Source organism: Populus nigra, chromosome 4 (assembly GCF_951802175.1).
Source record: "Populus nigra chromosome 4, ddPopNigr1.1, whole genome shotgun sequence".
Lineage (NCBI taxonomy): Eukaryota > Viridiplantae > Streptophyta > Magnoliopsida > Malpighiales > Salicaceae > Populus > Populus nigra.
In genome coordinates, this window is record NC_084855.1 from 23,970,172 (window position 1) to 23,991,801 (window position 21,630).

The 21,630-nt window shown below is 32.9% G+C and overlaps 5 protein-coding genes across 6 annotated transcripts; 3 read left to right on the plus strand and 2 right to left on the minus strand.

Annotated features, from left to right (window-relative positions):
- Positions 1–2,244: 2,244 nt before the first annotated feature.
- LOC133690459 (uncharacterized) lies at positions 2,245–2,679 on the plus strand. Its single transcript, XM_062110678.1, has one exon. The coding sequence runs from the start codon at positions 2,301–2,303 to the stop codon at positions 2,592–2,594; it is 294 nt and encodes a 97-aa protein (XP_061966662.1). The 5' UTR covers positions 2,245–2,300; the 3' UTR covers positions 2,595–2,679.
- Positions 2,680–5,484: 2,805 nt separating this feature from the next.
- LOC133692812 (ylmG homolog protein 1-2, chloroplastic) lies at positions 5,485–6,527 on the plus strand. Its single transcript, XM_062113959.1, has one exon. The coding sequence runs from the start codon at positions 5,576–5,578 to the stop codon at positions 6,323–6,325; it is 750 nt and encodes a 249-aa protein (XP_061969943.1). The 5' UTR covers positions 5,485–5,575; the 3' UTR covers positions 6,326–6,527.
- A 2,691-nt stretch (positions 6,528–9,218) lies between these two features.
- Positions 9,219–12,940, minus strand: LOC133691542 (uncharacterized). The gene is made up of 8 exons (XM_062112086.1): positions 12,758–12,940; positions 12,516–12,690; positions 12,281–12,366; positions 11,528–11,640; positions 11,212–11,277; positions 10,303–10,412; positions 10,139–10,204; positions 9,219–9,934 (listed from the first exon to the last, which is right to left on the minus strand). The coding sequence occupies exons 1-8, from the start codon at positions 12,850–12,852 to the stop codon at positions 9,542–9,544; spliced, it is 1,104 nt and encodes a 367-aa protein (XP_061968070.1). The 5' UTR covers positions 12,853–12,940; the 3' UTR covers positions 9,219–9,541.
- A 2,383-nt stretch (positions 12,941–15,323) lies between these two features.
- Positions 15,324–18,741, plus strand: LOC133691055 (uncharacterized). Of its 2 annotated transcripts, none has more exons than XM_062111375.1 (5): positions 15,324–15,690; positions 16,090–16,250; positions 16,580–16,598; positions 17,119–17,221; positions 18,276–18,741. In XM_062111375.1, exons 1-5 carry the CDS (start codon positions 15,385–15,387, stop codon positions 18,380–18,382), a joined length of 696 nt encoding a protein of 231 aa, XP_061967359.1. In that variant the 5' UTR covers positions 15,324–15,384; the 3' UTR covers positions 18,383–18,741. The 2 variants fall into 2 exon arrangements, with proteins under 2 accessions (XP_061967359.1, XP_061967358.1); XM_062111374.1 differs by having other exon boundaries at positions 15,326–15,690; positions 16,580–16,604.
- Positions 18,742–19,436: 695 nt separating this feature from the next.
- Positions 19,437–20,995, minus strand: LOC133690500 (uncharacterized). Its single transcript, XM_062110723.1, has 2 exons — positions 20,604–20,995; positions 19,437–19,929 (listed from the first exon to the last, which is right to left on the minus strand). Exons 1-2 carry the CDS (start codon positions 20,684–20,686, stop codon positions 19,590–19,592), a joined length of 423 nt encoding a protein of 140 aa, XP_061966707.1. The 5' UTR covers positions 20,687–20,995; the 3' UTR covers positions 19,437–19,589.
- Positions 20,996–21,630: the final 635 nt, after the last annotated feature.

Here is a 21,630-nt window from a genome sequence, read left to right on the forward strand (position 1 = left end):
GAGAAGAGCCCATTGTAAACTGGACTTGTCCACTGCTAATCAAATCCATGATTAAAATCACAAACTTTTTGTTTTTTGTTTTTTTTTGTTGATGAAGTATCATCTTAATTTATCTCTATTAATAAGTAATCTTATACCTACCTAAGATTATTTGTCTGTTTAAACATTATGTAAAATCCTGAATAATACAAATTAAGTTTTATAAATTATTCCGAATCAATATATAGTAATTTATTGATGTTTTATTTTTACTATCAAAACTTTAAAAGATGTTTTAAATTAACCAAGAAAATAAAAGGCAAAATAATATTACAATCTTCAACTTCATAAATTATTAAATTCGTTCTTTTTTTTTTATAAGAGATCTTTGATTATTTTCTTGGTAATTGTTAACTTATCTGGATAAAAGAATTCATGCAAATTAGATTGTACTTTTTAGAAAATTCTATTAACGTTTTGTGCGTAATACATAATTTAAATTAAAATATTTTGAAACAAAAGTATTCATGAATAGTATTATGGTACTCGTAATATTCTCACACTAAAAGCTTATTTATTTATTAATTGGATATTAGTAGATTTTATTGAAAAAAACAACTCATTTTAATAAAAGAGTTTATAAATATTATAATATTAATATCAATTGTTGTCGGAAATTGTTTTTAATTCCTTTCAAATTACTAAGACTTCATTCTAAAACAAATAAAAATAAAGACACTAGATTGCAAAAAACACTAAAGTTAAGACATTGAATAAACAATTTTGTCCTTTTTCCTACACTAATCTTGGGTCGCTAATTCAACATAGGTGAGCTGTAAATTCCGCTAATCACGCAGCGTACGAGAAAAGTGAGATTTCATCGATAAAAAAAAAATTTGTAATTTTTTTTTAATAGATAAGTTTACCCCTCGATTTTTTATTATTAAAAACACTAAATCATATTAACAAAAATCATTAAAAAATCCATTTTTTATTATTTACCCCTTGATTTTTTAAAAAAAAAATTATGAATGTTTTATTTAATTGTAGAAAAAAATTAATTTTTTTGTTTTAATAAGTAAAAATAGTATTTAAAAAAAATGACTTTATTTCTGTTATCATAAACTAATGAGCTAATATTTAAATGACAATTCGGGTCTTGAAAAAAAAGGACTAATAATATGAAAGATAAAGTAATTATAGATATATTGATGAAACAATCTTGATGTTTGTAAACATTTGATGTCTCAGGGGCATGATCTCTTAATTTACTTTTCTTTGAAAGTTTTGATATTTATGTGCTCGAGTTTTTTCTATTTTTTATGTAAAATTTATTTTTTGTTTAAGTTTTTTCTTTGAGTTTATAAATCAAAATAAAAAAAACCAAAATAAATAAATTAAAAAATTCTACATGCGAATAAATAAAAAATAGAAAAAATATTTTTAAAACATTTATTATCAAGTTTATTTATTTTTAAATTGGAACCAATAAAATTCTGATAAATATCTCTAGATTTCTATTATCTAAAACACTAAATCATACACAACCAATTATCCAAATTGGTATTAGAGAAATGCCTTCACAAAAAAATTATTTTATATTGAATTTCTTGCACTAACCTTATTTAAGAGGCCGTTTAGTATTATAATAGTTTTTTTTTTTACCTGAACAAAAAGAAAAAAAGCATTTGATTAATCAAATAACTTCTATCTTTTGCAATGATATCTAATTATATTTCAAACTTAGATTTTGTAAAAGCTAAAATAATATATTTTTATTTATAAATATATATTTTTTTAAATGCAAAAAATTATCTCACAATAATATTAACCAAACATTTATTTTTTTTTAATAAAAAACGCAAAGTTAGCCCTATGCCAACACATGGATTGGTTGCGCCAATGCCCTCTCTTAACTCTTAAGTTAAGCAAAAGGATTATAGAGATTAAACATAGATTAAACAATATAATAGTCTACATTCTAGTGTAATCATATCACTTAGAACAATTGGATCCTTTAGTGCTCAGCACACCTCACCCACCACTTCTTTTTAACTCGTCTTTAAGTTTAGTAAAAGCCCATCTCTACTAATGATTACTAGCACGAGCTTAAAGCAAGTAAATATATAATGATTGTTGTATTAAATTCGGCTGTAGCATCAGGCCTGGAACATAATGATTGTTATAATTGCTGCTATCATGCCCATCATGATTAACACCAGATCCACCTTTAACGTACACAGTATATAAGAATTAAAGAAAGAAAGAAAGAAAATAACCACAACACTTGAAGAACACATCACCACTAGCTAGCTCACAGCATGCTCAAGAGAGGTGCTATCACTGTATCCATGTTTTCAAACTCCGCCGTGTTAGTGGGGTGGTGCAGGGGACGTAGGAGGCTAAGGAGGCGGAGAGTTGGCACTATAAGGCTAGGGAATAAGAAGCGAGGGTTCTGCCTCGTGTCACGGCCGGTGATCCAGTGGGGTGTCATGGTGGCTCCCCTTCGAATGCTGAAGAACATCATCATGGATATGGCACCTGATGGCCGGTTCATTGAGGCTTATTACTTGTCTTTACCCTTTTTACGTCCACAAATATTTCCTCTATGTTGATTCTTCTGGTGTTTAATTTCCCCTTTTTTCCTTATTTAAAATCGTTCGCAAATCAATGCACAACAATAAAAGCATTATTTTTTTATGTTTTTACTGGCGAAATGCTGGTGTGTGTTGTGTTGCCAAAAGCATTATTTTTTGTGTTTTTTCTGGTTAAATGCTGGTGCAACCATAGCATATTGCGATGTCAAACACGCACTTACAGTTATCCAACTGCTGTTTGTATAATGAAATATTTAATATATTATAAAGTATCCATCAAAGAGCTGGAAATCCAAATGAAGGAGCAGCAGAAAAACTAATTTGATTAGCATAAACTTAGAGTTATCCTCCAGGAGCATGTTGATGTTCTTATATGTGAAGTTGAGTTCTTAGAATAGAGTAATGTTCTGATGGAGATGTTAAAAAAATACGTGTAAAGATGAGATATTAGAAATGAGATTAATTTGTGTTTGATGAGAGATCATTGATAAGATATAAATTAATTTTGATTTCATCTTTATTTGATGATTTTGTAATAAATTGTGCTGAATGTATTGCGTTTGAATGTGATTTTAAGCTTCTTCTTTTTTTCCAATTTGATTATCTTTAAAATGTATTAATAGCTATATATTTTTTCAATTAATGGGAAAATTAAATTATTGTTTGAGTAAAAAAATTATACATCCATATATAGTAAAATCTTTTTATTCATTTGACTATCCTTTTTAAATAATTTTTTTGGTAATATTTGTCCACTCAATAGCGAAAAGAATTATTATTTTAATATTCCGATACTAATTATTTTTCCATTTAGGTACTAAATATTGTTTTATAATTAATATTAAAAAAAAACCATTGTTTTGAGAAAAGAACTAAAATTCATTCTATTTTTTCTTTCATTTATTATTATATCAACCTGATAAAATGAATTTATATATTCAATAATAACTTGGTCTCCTTAAATAATTAATTATTATATAAATAAAAAAGAAATGAGAGAGAAATATGTGAGGGATTTACAAAAATAAAAAGAAACGTACAAAAAAGAAATAAGAATCTAAAATAAAAAAAACGTAATTTGGGCTTGGACAAGCCATCCCAAGCCCACTTGGGCCATTATGCAGCCTAGGAATATTGGAAAGGAAAGGCAAGGCAAGGATGCGCCGTCATCCACGTTCTCCGTCTTTTCTGAATCTGGCCATTTGCACGGATATTGATGATTAATATTGTGTTTATTTTTATGTTTAAAAAGTATTTAAGAAAATTAAATTTTTTTTTGTATGAATTTAAATTATTTTGATATATTGATATTAAAAATAAATTTTAAAAAATAAAAAAATATTATTTTAATATATAAAAATACTTTAAAAAACAATCGTGACTGGAATCTCGTATACTATTTAAATGATTATTTAAAAGTGTATTAAATATTGTTTTTCACATTATTTTTTATTTAAAATAATATTTTTTTATTTTTTAAAATTTATTTTTGATATTAACATATTAAAATAATTAAAATAAAAAAAATTAATTTTTTTAAAACACAATCAAACATTAAAACAACCCTAAAAAATGATAAAGCAACTCTACAACCTGTTAATTATGCCTGTAAATCATAGTCTATTGGATTATAGTTTATTTTTAATGTCAATAGGCTGAATGTCTATAACGAAAACCTATATATATATATATATATATATATATGAAATATTTGCTTCAGCTTCCTTTTATCGATCAATATTTATAAATTAACTTCAACAAGTGTTTATTATGGCTATTTTCTCCCAAATTACTAGTCAATTAATACATAATATCCCAGTGTCAAATAATTCATTAATCTGAGCAGTGTTTAATTATTATTTTGTAACGGGAAGATGGTGGTCTTTATTTATATTTTTTGTTTTTTAAATATAAAATCCATTAAAAATTATAATAAAGAACTGAAAATTTCTATTTTTTTCTTTTTATATGTCCATTTCGTCTAAAAAAAAACTAACCAAACCTAACTCAAAAGTTAATAACCATGAAACAAAATATTTAGTTTTTTAATAAAAAAATTGCAAAATTCCCACAACTAAAGGTCAAATTCATTGTTTGGAGCTTGGTGTCAAGAATGCTTCACTTTCACCTCAGGGCATAGAATTACTTGAAAGGTGAGATTGAAATCAGAAATAAAGATGTTATGCATTTCTTCATCCTCAATTTGTTCTTTATAAAGGTTTGTTTGTTTTTATGATACCAATCCTTGGAGATTCAACTTGATCAATATGCTTCTCAAAGTTACCATTTAGAGTCTGAAGAAACTACAAGAAAATAATTTTTTAAAACATGTTAATTGAAATTTTTATAATCTAATAAAAAAGAAATTTATTACTTATTTGATTTTTTTTATATTATTAAACTTGGACATCAACTATGTGATTTATAAGTTCAAATTCGGACTTGATTGGGTTTAATGTCAAAGTAAATAAGATTGTTTGATAAATTAATTATAGATCTAATTTATTTGGTCAATTTAATATAATTTAATTTATTTCAAAATATAATTTTATTTTAATATTTTAAAAATATAATCTTAAAATAATAATATTTTAAATTAATTTACTGATTCAAACTAAGTTTTATAATTATAAGAGTATTTGAAAGTATAATAGTGATTGTTTTTTAAAGTATTTTTTACTTGAAAAAATATCAAAATAATATATAATTTATTTTTAAAAATTTATTTTTAATATCAACATGAAAAAAAAATTAAAAAATTAAAAATAATTAATTTAAAACAAAAATAATTTTAATTTTAATAAAAAGTTGATTGAAATTTATTCCTAAAACAATCCTTATCAAGAATAGTGTAGCCGTTAAAATTAATGATAAAAGAAAGTGAAAAATCGAAAACCCAGATAGCATAAACCTTATCGATTTCTGCTTTTGATAGTTATCACCACATCGTTTTAGCCATCGAAAAACCGACGATATCCCCATAACAAAGCAAACAAAAAATGGCAATGATGCTTTCCTCCCAAACCGGCGCCGTCCTCCGCGCCCCATTCCTCCCCTCCCACTCTAACCTCTCCCGCCGCCTTCCTCTCACCACCACCACCACCACCACCCTTTGTCCGCCATCACAAAACCCCCTATCTCTCGCTCTCAAGTTCCCTAAACCATCACTGTCTCCGACTATCACCACCAAACAACGTATCCATAGGGTTCACCTCTCCCCCCAATCCACACAAATCCCTGCCGAGTCACAACCCCAGCTCATCGGGTCAACCCGAACCGTCGCTACTATCCTAACCCTAGCTCTATCTCTCTCACGCATCTTCGTCACTTCAATCCAAAAATTCGTTCTTTCACATAATCTTTTCCCCACTCCTGATCAACTCATGGCGATTCGTGCTCTACAAAGCAACCTGGTTCACTCAGTGGGCCCCTTTTTCTTTGCGGCGCTTAAGGACCGTCCTACCGGGTATTTAAACACCCCATTGACGGTGGTTGCGGCCGGTTTGGCTAAATGGCTCGATATATATAGTGGGGTTTTGATGGTCAGGGTTTTGCTTAGTTGGTTCCCTAACATTCCTTGGGACCGTCAGCCCTTATCAGCTATAAGGGACTTGTGTGATCCTTATTTGAACTTGTTTAGAAATATAATTCCTCCAATCTTCGATACTCTTGATGTTAGCCCGCTTTTGGCTTTCGCGGTTTTGGGCACACTTGGTTCCATTCTTAACAGCAGCAGAGGAATGTACTGAAGAGGAATCGCTTTGCCAACCAATTTTACTGAGTAAGCAATAGGTTTTAAAGTTGGCTTCTTTTTGAGCTTTTGGAATTGGGAGTGTTACCTAGTGGCATTGATACTGTAATAGATATATAGATTTTATGAACGTTGTTTTCATGTTAGAATCTGTAGACTTATTTATGTTCCGGCGATTACATGCTTCTTTTATTTGTATTGATGCTGTGTAGCTTGCTTTTTCCAGCCCGTTCATGATAGTTTGGCAGCATACTTGAAGTTTGATTTCTGTTTGTTTATATAGAACTTGATGTTCAAGTTGAATTCTAAATGCTTATCTCTTAATGTTTTTACCCTGAGTGTGCATTCCGGCTCCTCGGGATGGGAAAAGAAGTGCAGCTTGTTTCAATGAAACAATGACCTGCAAGTTTTTGCATATAATATGTGCAAGGAAAGTTAAAATGTGAGTTTTGTTCTTTTTTGTTCAAACGAGATAGTGTCTGCTAAATCCCAAACCTCACACTAGCATCAATTGAGTGATCAAAATTTTACCTAGGTATATATATTATCGTATTGAATGTGCAATTTTTTCATGAATTCTTTGTGCCCGTTGTCATAGATTACATGAATTTCCTAGTAGTGAACTGAGGTTCATGAAGATACTATGTGGAGTCTGACAGAAATATGCCCTTTTAGGTTTGTAGAACGTGCAAGCACAAAATGTACTACCTGCTGTAGTTTTTATTAGTGTGAAGTATGTCAAATGGAATTTCTTTCAAAATGTAGGCTATCTATACATGATCCCTCTCTTTTGACCGAGACTTTAGAAGCTTTTGTTAGAGATGTCTATGAGAAGTTTCATCTTGGTTGGTTGTGATTCTGTTCGGCATTGATATATGCCTTCCGTAATTGGATTAATTTGATTTATGGGTGAAGGGTTTATTCTTGACATCAAGAATCACCCTTTCTCTGGTATGACGAAAATTTTGGCCAATATTCTGTAGCTCTCTCCACCTTATTTTATAAATCATCTTCTATGAAGTTATGCAATACTTGTTTAGTTCTTGATCCAGCTTCAAGTAGATACATGAAATATATGCCCTTGCTAATGAGCAATGATGGCTCTGCTAGCATTCTTAGTTAGGTTAGGTTAGGTTAGGTTATAGTTGACAGAGCAGGGTTACGGGCTGTTTGAATGGGGTTGGCACTTGCATGGACGTATTAAGAACTGTGTTAGAAGTTGACTCACAAGTGATTGAGGCTCATAGAACAGGATGATGACTCTTTCTTGCTGGGCATCATTAAGCGTCTTCAATCTCCTTCAATATGAGTTCAAAATTAGAATTCTCTTGTGCCTATAGAGAAGCTAATGCTAGTACATGATCCTACAGCCCTTGCGGTTACAGAACTTTGGTAAATTGCTAGCTGCAGTAGCCACGGAATGAGAACAATCTATTTGAGCCAAGTCCCATGTGCAATGAACCCTGGAAGTTCAAAATTCGATCTTCTCTTCGCCAATCCCTTTTTCCTTTGGCAAAACAGCTCGTGATCGAATCTTATCCGTCAAAGCTCCTAGTTCTATATTGAAATATCCAGGGTTAGGGACCTTCTCAAAATTGAAGCATTGAACATCAACAGATGCTTCAACTTTCCTCTTTGCTATACTTGGAAAGCAGCTGCCATGCCAAAAAGTTGCATGTGTGGATTGGAGAAATTTGGCGCATTATTTTGGATTTTGTTTTGTAAAATTAGCATAGTGAACGTAGAAATTTGAATTGTTTAAAAAAAGATTTTGGTGAAATACCACAATTTGACTATGTCGCATTTTAAAATAACGATATTTAATAAATATCATATTTTTAAAACGTGACATGATTAAACTCTAATTTTTTGTCTCAACCAGTCGACTGGTTGGGTCTAATTGTATTAATTGATCAATTATTTTACATAAAAATCATAATTTTATAAAAATTTTCTTTTAAATATGAATCATGTGTTAAAATACATATTTTTATTCAACTTGTAGACTAAAAAACTTACTCCAATTAAAATTTTAAAAAATTATTGTTCGCACAAAAATAAGTGATTCCAAGTAGTAAGCATGAGTCTGTTATAACTAAATGAGAATTTATCTATAATAGATTATGTGAATGACTTAACAGATATATTTATAGACAAGTAAAACAGGTTTAGGTCTAAGAGAATTTGATCACATCAGACTAGAATAACAACTTAAAAATGAATAACTTTTGATTTGACTATTAGATCCTCAAATTTTTACAGGAATTTCTAGAAAATAATTTTCTATAGTAGTTATTGCCTTGCTATATGGACTATAAAATCTTTATATATAAAAAATCTCGTCTAGATCCTCTAGTTTTGACAATTTTAAGACTTTTCTTGTTATTTTTAAAATTGATCAACCAATTTCACTCATTATTACAAACTGATTGACTAATTAAGCTAGAAATAACATAATTTAACCATATCACGCTTAAAAAACATGATATTTATTAAATGTTACTATTTTAAGCACAACAAGATCAAATTATATTATTTTATCAAAAAAAAAATTGCTTCTATATCAATACACCTATATTTTTTATTTTATGTGCTAATTTGCTCAATATCCCATTATTTTAGCGTCCCAAACTTGCCCTGCTCGACAACAACATAGCCTCCAATTCCACTCTTCGTCCCTCTAGTCGCTTGCTCAACCCAACATGCATATATTATAGTGCTGCGCCACGGTAGTGGGCAAGCAGCAGTCACGCAATCGAGCCCTCTATTTTCTCCAGCATGTAAATAGAAAAGGCTCTAATTATTTTCTCTGATCAATACTATATATCCTTGTGTTTGCCGAGGCAATCTAAAAACTGCCAACTTCCTGTAAGAGGAAGAAAATCATGGGGTCAGCGAAAAGATATTAGAGAAATTTAACTTTTTACATGCAGTCTCGGTAGCATCATCCCAACAGTAGCTTCCAACCAGATACAAGGAGTGCTACCTTGTGCTTACAGGGTACCAATTGGAGGTGCTAGCTAAAGTACCCACAGATTCATGCAAAAAAAAAAGGGTCAAGACACAACCTCCCATGCTGAACTGTGCTGTAGGCTTGTGTTGTACAATAAAGCTCTCATCTAGATCTCAGAGATGACAACCACAAGGAAATTAGTGTTGAAGTGTGTCTATATACATGTTGCTCGTGATTTATGAATTTCAGGGTGCCCGAATCCTATTTTTTGCCAAAGTATGAAAGAAGTGTTGGCTGTTTATCATCAACGCTCTTGAGATTGGCCTTCTTCTTTGCTGGACTTGCCCGTGGTTTGACAATTTCATCTGTCTTCAGCTTCGAATCAACCAACTCCTCACGGTCGCGTTTGGTTTTGCACTTCGTTTCACCCTCATGTGAAAAAGTTTCAAGTTCTGATTTCAAATCATAGTCCACTGTTTTAGCGGAGCATGGAGTTTCTAACTTCTCTTCGCTTTCATTCTCCTCTTTCACACTTTTTGGCTCCAACTTGAGAGATTTGCCACGTGTACTTTCTTCAGGATTTGATTCTTCTTTAAATTCCTTTCGTGAGAAGAACTTTGAGATAGTACCCTTTTCCTCCATCTTCAAATGTATCTGCGAGACATGCTGAAAAATTATAAATAGTCGATTCGTTGAGAGGAATAACAAATGAGGCACATGTCTAATGAAAACAGCGAGGAAGAGATACACCAATACACCACAGCTCATCACTAGCACCATAGTTTTATTTTTTTCCATTTTCGAGAGCCAAATAATGAAAAATTACAAAATGTTATAGAAAAGGTAGACTTTCCGCACCTCTTTAATGCACTCTGGTCCATCAAAAGATGGCTTACCCATCGCAGGTGTCACTGGGTACCATACCTGAAGATTAAAATTGGTGTAAATGAAAGATAATGTGGAACCATTACTCTACTAGCAGATGGTATTCTCATCTTTTCTTAAACAAAGAGAGCTCTTACCAAATCAGAATGTTCATAAGGCTTAAGCACCGTATCAAATTTGGAATTGGAAGAAACACTTAGCCATGTGTCAGTTGCTTCCTTGTCACCCAAAATAACAGGCATCCTGTCTGTAATACGAGTTAAAAATTTCAATACTCAGTAGCTCAACTTCAGCAAAGAATGATACAAACTGAAATGAGAGAACCAAATTAAAGAGTTTTTGACAACCACATTCAAGGAAATGATTTCTTCATCATCAACATTGCAAGCATGAAAGCATAATGTAGCTGTAGTAAGACTCCAGTTCCATTTTTTCATTCACGATGCACAACTCATTAGTTGGATGATTTCCATAGTTTTGCAGCTTTTATCATGATATATGAATTGCCTGAGAATTCATGGCCCGACCTTCTCCCTTGCTTCTTGAACCAACCATTGAACATTTCTGGCGCATTTGTTATAGTAAAGAAGGGTAATAAAACAGTCCAAAAAAGAAACTGCAGCTTCCTTCTCTGCCATGCTCATATGATTAGAATTACTGCTGTAATAAATGTTCCCTAAGATCTGGAACAGACAAGTAAACCCTAGCATACCATGAATGCTAATGTAGTTGCCGGTCAATATTTGTGAGTGCAGTAACTACTGGAATATATCTCTTTGAACATTCTATTTAGTTCCACACATGTGATTCTTAAATGATAAATGTGCAGGACTTTAGATTTCATAAATCAATTCACAAGGCACTGGAAACTGTGATTTGGTTCATTTTCTGTCATCATAAGACTACAAAACCTGACATGTATAAGGACCTCCTTGTTTATTTAACATGCAATGTTTAGTGCTATTGAGGAAATAATATGATAGCATACACGCATCTCATAAAATTGAAACAGACAACATGAATGAACTAAAACAAGCACCACTCACCATGCAACCATTGTATAGCTGAAGATGCAGCAGTAGTGACTATAGTAAAGGTGTAAAGTATCTCGCCTGCAGAAAAGCATAAAGTAACGAGATCATCTTTCACAGTTTATGCATTATTAGGGAACTAATCATAGACTAAAAACATCATCAAACTGACACTAAGAACAGCACAAGCATCTTATTTTATTCACTGGAAAGTTCTGCTTCAAGTTCCTAGATGTGATGGAAGTTAATAATAGGATTGACAGGACATCTTGTTAAGGAGCTAATTTTTTCAACAAGTCATGTCTTGAAGAAGTATGGAAATAGCATTCACCTTCAGAGTTTTGCCATGAATCATAAAGAGCAGCAAACACAAGAGGCCGACCATCCTTGAAATGAATGTAGTAGGGCTGCTTTTTTGACCCATCTTTTTTCCACTCATAGAATCTGAAAAACCATTTGAAGCATGAAGCATGTGACATATCATTTAATACAGTAATACATAACTAAGCTGAAACTTCTATTTCCAAGTGCATCAGTGAACAAAAATGCACACATATTTACTTGGTATTCAAGTAAGCACAAAAAATGTTGTTGTAGCATGCGGCTCATAAGCAGATGAGTGAAGCGGAGCGCACTGAGAAAATTACTAATACTCCTAGGACGGCTAAGGTCTACTATAAATACACATTATGTAACCATAATTTGACAAATAATGAAATAAAAGCTCTTCGCTTCGCTTCTGTGATGTAGTCACATTACCAAACCACATTAAATCTGTATGTTTTTCTTGTTTTCTCTCTTGTGCAATATTCATTATTATTGCTACAGGTTTCACAACAAGTGCAAATTAGGTTAGGGCAACTTCAATGTTAACAAAACCAACCATAGTTTAGAAAGATAACATAATCATAATCAAGTCACATTGTATCACCAGCATTCACAAATGCCTATTCGAAGTCGTAAGATCCTCTACCACTACCGCATACTTTATGTTAAAATTCACTCAAAGCAATCCACAAGTAAAATATAGAACTGATAATTGTTGATAAGTAATCATAAGCAAACCAAAGGGTACAAAACACACCCTTCTACTGCAACAAGACACCTGCTTTTCGGAATCAGGCGACGAAAAGAAGCCTTTTCGCTCAGTGATTCAGATCGTGCATTAAACTGCATTTTTCCACAATCACAAATTAAATTAAATTATGCAAATTTTCTAAAAACAAAAATATTTAATAATTAATAACAACAGTATAATAATTAAATACAAAAAACCACAATACATACATCTATACGTATACACATATATAAATACATACCATCTTGTAGAAATCTGGTTTCTCAGATTTCTTAGTGAAACTAGGAATTAATCCCCACTTCATACAGTGGATAGCATAACCGTCCCCACCGCTGGCGCCAGCGCCACTGGCTGCGTCGTCTCTACGGACAACCGCCAAATTCGAACCCGGTGATGCGTTGTAGGATGGGCGGTACCTAAAATGAAACTCAAAATTATATCAAACAACAAGCCAACACTTCAGCAGACAGGGAGAGAGATTACCGGTCCATATTGACGGAGCGGACGGTGGCGGTGTTGCGGTGGCATGCCCTGGGGATGTCGTCGGCTCTGAGAGTGCAACGCGCTCTACCACACATCTTATCTTTTCCTTTCTGCTGTGCTGCTCCCTCTTTCAGTTCTCGTCGTCGATTGCAACTGCTGACTTTCCTCTTCTAATGCCTCAGCCCACCTGACTTCGTTTAGGGGTAAAATACATTTACGGTCCCTTAAGTCTCAACACTTAGTCATGTTTGCCACTATATTTTAATCTTGATTATACAGGATCTTATACTTATAATCGTTGGTCAGTGCGGCCCTTCCTTCTATTTTGTTGTGAGAGGGTGGCTAATAAATGATGTAAATTTTATATTGTAAATGATTTTGATTGAGCTATTTAAATGGATCATATTGATGCAAAAATAAAATAAGAAATAAAGAAACTTTCAGTATCAATTTTTTGTATTTTCTTAAATAAAATATTTGTGTCTTTGGAACTTGGCATTTTAGATTCTTGTTTTTTTTTTTTTGTAATTTGAATTTTCATTTTGGCTCTTCTTCTTTTATTTTTTATTTTATTTTAAATTTTTTTGTTTCATCATAGATTAATGGGATGTAATAAAAACAATTTATTTCTTAAAATTAACACCACAAATAGGACAATTTTGGAAGGAGAGACAATGTACAGCCAATAATTGAAATTAAAAGGTATTGATGGACTAAATATAAAGAAAAGGGACTAGTATAATCAATCTCCTAACCTTGAGGTACCATGAAACTATTTACTGGAATATGAGCGGGAACAAATTGTTTTCTTCTCTTGTGCTGCGTGCAATGCTGTAGAGACCGAACGAAGCGGACCGTTCGATTTTCTTTCTCGAGATTGCGTGAAGGAAGTGATTTTAGTTGTTTTTTAAAAGTATTTGTATTTTAATTTTTTAAAAAATTAATGTTTTTTATGTAAAAAAACTTTATAAAAATATTATTTTAATATATTTATAGATAAAAAACTTATTTTAAAAAGTATTGTGTCATTGCAGTTTTAAATATACCATTAGTCATTATGTAAATAAAAATTAAATGAAGCAGATGAATAAAGATAATTTCAAGAAAAATAATAGTTTTTGTTCAAAAATATTGAATTAGATGATGCAAGGGCATGGCCAAGTTCAGTTTCATTGTTAATGTTAAGTAATTTTATTTTTTATATTTTTTTATTAGCGTGGGGTGTCTGGGCCAGCTTGTGTGCACCACGACTATTCCTCACGGTTCACTGAACACCCTGCAAGCCCAATGAACAGGTAAGGCACCGCGGGAGTGACAGGCGTACGCAAAGAGTGTCGAACTCAGGACGACAGAAGGAAACAAGCCCCCACACACCGCTAGAGCACGACCCTCAAGCATTTAATGTTGCGTAATTGATAGATAGTGACAGGGTTGCGAAAAAAAAATTAATTAAACTGAAAAAAATAATTAAAAAATTAAATCATGAAAAAAAAACTGATTAAATTAATTAGAATTTTTTAAAAAACTCACTGGTTGGTTCGGTTTCAGTTTTATAAGCTTAAAACTGAAAAAACCGAACCGAACCCTAACCAAAAAAACAAAAAACAAAAACCAAGCCAAACCGAAAAAACCGAGTCAAACCGGTTTGAACATGTGTTTCCCCCAAAATAACCGAACCGAAACGGTCAGTTTGAACCGGTTTTGGTTTGGTTTCAGTTTTTTTTAAACTGGTTTTGGTTATTTTTTTTATAAAAACCGAATCGAACAAAAAATAATCACCCTTATATAATGATATGTTTTCTTTGTATATATAAAACCTTATGCCATTACGTAAAATATTAAAAAAAAATAGTGAATATCATAAAGGATGAAGTTGATTTATTTGTAATTAATAAAAAAATAGTTTTGTATTTAAAAGATGGGTTTCATTAATAAATAAAGATATTTTTATATTTCTATCATTAATATGCGTTGAATAAAGATATAAATTGTAATTAATAAAAAAATTGGTGCATAAAATAGTTTTGTATTTAAAATACATGATATTTTTAATAATTTCTCATGATTATTATGTAACGTAAAGGGCTACCTTTTATTGTTATTGACTATAATTTATCTGATTATTATGTAACAGAGAGACTACCCTCCATCGCGTAGCTCAAAATCTCCCAATAAATAAATAAATAACAATTATATGTCTTGAAAAAAAAAATACTAAAACTATGTCAAGAAAAAAAACTATTAAAATCATAATTTATAAATAACCAAGCAAATTAAGATAAGGGAAGGGAGTTTGAGAGTGTGTTATTAGTTATTTTTTATAGTATTTTTTATTTTGAAATATATTAAAATAATATTTTTATTATTTTTTTAAAATTAACATATTAAAATAATTTAAAAATATAAAAAATTAATTTTAAATAATTTTTTTAAAAAAAGTTTACTCTTTGTAACACAGTATCAAATGGGGATGAAAAATTGAAAAGAGTCAGATTACCCGCGGCAAGTCGGGTCAGTATTCCTAACCGGTTCACTCGTTTTTCCTGCTCAAAACTAATCCCGGTTTAGGCACTCACTACACCTTCGCTCCCAAGTCCCAACCCGAAATCCTCAGCCCTACCTTCCTCATGTCTTCTCTCGTAAAACGACTCCACCACCTAACCCCATGCCTGCAGTCCACCGCCCACCAGCTCCGCCAATTAAGAACCGGGGCCGGCCCAAACAGGCGGCGATCCAAGTCCCCTCCCTTTGCAGCCAAGAAGACTGATGAGAAATCGGACTGGTGGATAGTCGACGGCGAGATGCACGAGATAGGAGAACACGTGCCCCCACGTGAGCGATTTGTTATCCCTAGAGACAACGTCCCCAACAAGCGGCGAAAGCAACTTCGTGAACAGTTCATGCGCCGCACTCGCCTTGTTATCAAGGAATCAGTAAGTGCTCATTCCTCCATGCTTCTTCTGCTTGCTACAGGGCGGAGCTAGAAATTCCGGATTGAGGGGGCGAATAAGAAAATAATTGATTTTTTGGATGCTAAGCTTGTAAAATTGAAGGGTATAATAAAGTTTCAAACTTTTAGGACTACAATGCGAAACTTTTCAAATTTTGGGATGCCATGTACCATCCATCAACTAGGTACATCTTTGAGCATGTCATGGATTTGCCTGCAATCTGTTTGAGAATTTGACTGGTCGTTTTCTTGCTTGGGTACAAAACAGCATGCTTGATGATTTTGTAGAAAACAAGGGAGCAATGGTGGGCTGTTTAGTAAAAAAATGTTAATCTAAGCATGTGCCTGAATTTTGGATTGTGCCCTGTTTTTGTAATTGAAGGAGCATGAACCTTGGTGCAAAAGATACATGGAACTATATCAGGAGCTTAGAGAGAATTGGGAGCGGCTATACTGGGATGAGGGCTATTCCAAGAAAATTGCGCGAGATCATGCAAATTATGAGTCTGCTGAGGATGATGATCAAGATTTTAACCCGTACAGGTTTGTCAATGCCAGTTTCTACCCTCGTTTGTTTTGATTTTTCCCATAATGGTCATTTATGGTGGGATGGAGTGAGAAAGAAAAGGCTTCCCTTAGTTCATTTAGAAAGTCTTTCATTTACTGGTGATGAATATAAATTGTTAAGGTTGTAGTGTTTATACTTTTAATACTCGATCTATGTTTCTCTGTTTTTCTGTCATTTGTTTATGGTTTATGTCAATCGATTTCTTGTTTTATTGATGTGTAGTTAATGCTGATTTATTTGTTATATGTTCAAATTTTCTCTAGAGACGGATAATCAGTCTTTTTTTTTTGCTTGTTTGCAACAGGAGCAAGCGACCTGAACAGGTGAAGGTACGGATCCTTTGACAACTTTGTTTAAGTTTTTGGAACTGGTACTGGTCATGATAAAGTGATCTCTTTGATACTGATGACATGATTTAGATTTGAGCTATTAGCCCTGATTTTTACACCCACTCTCCCCACAATGTTTTTTTTTTTAAAAAAGAAAGAAATAATGGACACCAAACATAATGTATCAGCTTTGCAAACATATGATTTTTATTGTTTTAGGTCAGTTTGTCATTTGTCACAGGCTACATTGAATTGATTCAATTTGTTATTATAGAAATTTCTGAAAGTTTTATGTTTTAATCGTTTCTATTCCAAAAGTGGGAAACGTACGTATGCATGGATGTTTCTCTTTTGCAATAGGATGGTGCAGGATGCAGGAGGCCTAGCTTTTAGTAACATCTTTCTTTTTCAGTCTAAAATGATGTTAGAGATTTCAAACAGTTTGATCTCCTTCCATTTTTACTGTAAATAAATATGTTGTTATAACATGTATATGACTGGGTCTTGAATTCAGGACCAGGATTTTGGGAGAAACAGGCAAGGTGATACATGGGAAAAGGTTAGCCAAATTCGAGATAAATTTGAATATGACAGAGAGAAAAGAATGAGGGAGAAAGGTACGTTCAATGCATTTAATTTACTCAATATGTGGTCACTTATATTTCTCGGGATAAATTGGTCAAGGGGTCATTCTTGTAGGTACAAGTAGCTGATATGCTCAATAATAACTTCAAGTTGATTTCTTTTATCAGATTATTTGTCTGTTAGGCAGTCCATGATTAAATATTTGTGTTTAGCATGCTCATTATAAATTGCAGAGCTGGAGTTTGAGCATCCATAAGCTTGGTTTTGATTGACTAACAAACATATGTATGTAGACAAGCACCTATATGTATTTACATATATACATGTATACATGTATGTTTTGTGTTTTCTTCTTCTGAAGAGCACGGAAGTATACAAATTTTTCTTCTCTTCTTCAAAGCATTCTAGATAGAAGAGGACATTTCAACATAAAGTATCTTCTTATTTACCTGGTGATCTATTGTAGAATAGTGTTCATGCACAGTTGCAGCCAAGTCAGTGTTTTGTTTTTTAGTGCTCACATCTGATGCTTTATGTCACCTGCTAATCAAATAAGCTCTTGAATGTGCGTGGCATGCATTTGTCAAGGTGCTAAACGATCTGTTTCTCTTTCATAGAATCTTGATTTTATTTACTAGTCAACATCGAATCTCATATTTATGAAAATGCATTATTGTGATTCTGAGTGCACAAACAGTTTAATATAACCTGGAAAAAAAGCCCTTCAATCCGCTCACATTACATGAAGCAAATGCTTTTGTCAAGCTGATAGTCAGAGGACAGGTTGCATTGAACATATCGTGTCAAGTACAAAAGAAACCAAAATCTTGTATAGCTGGGTTGGGTATGAATTTTCTATTCAACCATGCAAAGGGCAGATTCTTTTTGATGGAGCATTTGATCATATAGCTTTCTCAAGTAATGTTTCAGTTTTGGTCATTGAAAACTTAGCTGATTGAGAACCAAATAACATGTTCGAATATCATATAACTGCAGTTATTTTACATGACGCAATCCTTTTTATGAGTTCCCTTCAACCAAATTTGTACTTGCAGATCTCATTTATTTTATGTATTTTATTTGCAGCATTTGCACCGATGAATAGAGGAACTTCTTTTGACTTGCCTCATTCAAACACCCAGAATCGGCCATTTGACACTCAACGATACTTCCCTGATGAAGGGGACTCTTAAAAAGGATTGCGAACGATCATGTAAAGAAGACATCAATGCAGTTCTACTGTCAAGTTCCCTAAAGTTAAAACCATTGGGGGTTCATAGTGGAGATCTGCAAGAAGAGCGTTTAATGGTATTTGGTCCTGAAATCCATGCCATACACACCGATTGACCATTGTCTACCACACCAGGAAGCAAGGGGTCTCTGATAACACATGGATTGCACATCATTTTTTAACCGAGTTATTAGTTTTGTGAATAATCTAGCTTATGATGTCCCTTTCATGAACGTAATTGCCTGTAAGCGTAATTTATCTGGATCATTAATTGTAAGGAAGTTGAACTTTGAGGCATAAAGTTTAGAATTTTTTCCACAATACATTTTTCCCTGAAGGTGCTCCCGGAAAACTCTATGCTGGTCCTTGTGTTCATCTTTAACTTTAAATTTGATTATTGTATCAGACTCAAATGTATCGGCTCAGGACAAATTTTTAAACTCAAAATTAGAATGATTTATACACCAGCTTCCTCTACCCATCACCACCACCGCAATCATTATTAAAAGGAATATAACAAATAAAAATATATAGTAGAAAGGGTGGTAGTCGTTGGTTTGAGGCAGGCTGGTGTCAAAACTCCCTGTACTGCAAGAACTGAGTAAATGCACACTGATTTCTTCATACCTTAGCATGGCAAAGTGGTTGGTTAGAGTAATTTTTGAAATCTTTGGCTATAACATATAGATGAATGAAGTTTTTGGAAGGATTGCATCTACAGCTCAAGAGTTGGTTCGTTATCATTTTGGCAGTGGTAGTATTTTCCTTTTCGTTTGTAACTTGTTCTTGTATTTTCCCGTTTGAAATTCTAGAATCGAGATAATTTTTACCAAATATGAGACCTTCAATTTGAATATTTTTCTTTTAAACATATTGGCCAAACATACTACGAGCTACAGCATGTTTTTTCGTTACCTTCTATGTTATGCCTGTTATCTATCACTTTCACTCCACAGATAGAGGGACCTCAAGTGCCTCGTCACATTCAAAAGAAAAATGAAAAAAGAGCGTGGACAGAAGAAGGAATAGCACTATATATATATTAGTATTATATGACTGAGAAAGCAAAAGAATATGTGCATAGCATCCGACTCCAGTCATTCACATTTTACCAATTGAAAACTCGGGAGAGACAAAAGGGTCATCTACACCTTGTGGATTTCAAGCTCTTAATTAGAATTGCTGTAAGCATTGTTAACAGCCGCAGCAGCAGCAGCCCTGCCAAACCTTGATAACTGAGGTTTTTCGTTGGAGAACTTGCGATACAGGATCATCTTCATGAAGTCAAGATTTTCACTACTTTCCTTGTCACTGTTATACTCCTCTGACATTTGAGCAGCAGTGCTTCTAGTAGCTCGGTGAAGATGGCACCTGAATGAACCAGCATGGCTAGTTGGTGCACAAACGCAGGTCTTTTTGGAGGCCACAGTTAGCTTGTTTTCATTCACTTTCATGCTTGCATTGGCCAAACCCTCAACCTGAGGAAGCCATCCCTTCCATTTACTCGCCCTGTTAATGAAAACCAAATCATCATTAAGTTGATGATTTTTTTAATATATTTTTGATATGTTAATGTTAAAAAATTAAAAAAAAATCTACAAAAAACTTATTATAATATATTCTCAAGTTAAAATGAGTTTTACACCACAATACTAAACAAACAAAATCATCCTAAAAAGGAAAAAAAAAAGGACAAGGAAAACACATGTTGATAAAAGAAACCAAAAAAGAATCTGAGTAGCAATTGCATGGTTACTTTCACGATTTACTCGCAACCAAACCAAAACCTATGTTCTAAAGGAAAACCTATTGGTATTGTTATTGTTTTTCAAAAAACAAATTCCAAAATTCATCCACATCCATTAATCATTATTGATCTTGGTAAACCCCACAGTGGCTAAATAAAAATCTTCAACTCGAAATCATGGTACCCAGGAAAGAAGAGGCGAGTAGTGTAAGGGATTAAGCCATGCGGGCAGTAGGAGGAGGAGGCCATGGTGGAATGGTGCCTTGCTAATAACATGCTTGAACATATACCCTATTGATTTCTCAATTTAATTTGATAAACAGGTAAAAACCCAAAACAATCAACAACAAGAAAGAAGGAATATAATTTTCTCTTCTCAAGAGTTATATCAAATCAAGAAGTAATTAAAGAATCAATGCAGAGCAAGAGCACGTACAAAAAAGTCATTGCCGGAGCTGGGCCGGAATCTTTCGAACTGGGAAAACCAGCGTCGGCATCAGCAGGTACGATCATTTTCATTGCACAAAGACTAGTGATGATCAAGTAACAATACCCAAGAAAAGATCAAGAAACCAGAATTAACCTTGGAAGAAGAAGAAGGAAGAGGGAATGTGTATAATATAAACGTAAGAATCGCTCAAAAAGAAAGGTATATCAGAGATTTGTAGTGCTACTAAGCGAAGTAAAACAGGCAGACACACAGAAGTTTCCTTGTCAACCAGAGTTAACAAGGAACTGATGTCGTTGTACATGGAGAGGCGGTTTGATTTTATTTCCTTATTGGACAAGGAAGATTTGTTTTTTTTTTTTTTTTGAATTAGTAGATTAAATTAAAAAATAATAATAACACATGCACAAGCCATCCAATTGTATACAAGGTTGTAATAGGAAAATTGCTTAAAACTGCAAAAAGTGTTTTAAGAAATAAAAAGATTAAAATTGCTCAAACATTAAAATATTAATAAACAAAAATGTTACTTTATTTTTTTTAAAATAAAATTATATAATTATACAGCTCAAAGAAGAAACACACGCTCGAGGTTAGATCGGTCCGATCGATCCACGCGATGAGCCCTTGACCATACACATCAAAATTCTAATCAAGTGAAAGAGTCCGGTCAGGCAGTCACCTCGCTCAGATTCCTCTGGTTTTTCTTTTGAATCTTGAACACTATACAAGTTCTATGCTCGCGTTCATGGCATTGATTTAGGGATTGGAGACTTTACAGAATATGATTACTCGACAAGTACGTTCAAAGAGGAAAAAAAAGATGGTGTCAAGGAAGGAAAGAAGACTGGTCATGATGAAATCTTGCACGCCGAGACCAAAAGACACAGCATTTACTGGGTTTTCTTTCCCTTCAATTACTATTCTTTCTCCCGTGGGGGGATTGTTCTTTTTTCTCGTGGCTATTGGCTTTCGCTTGGAAAAAAGATATTAAAAACCGGTAATAATAAATGTA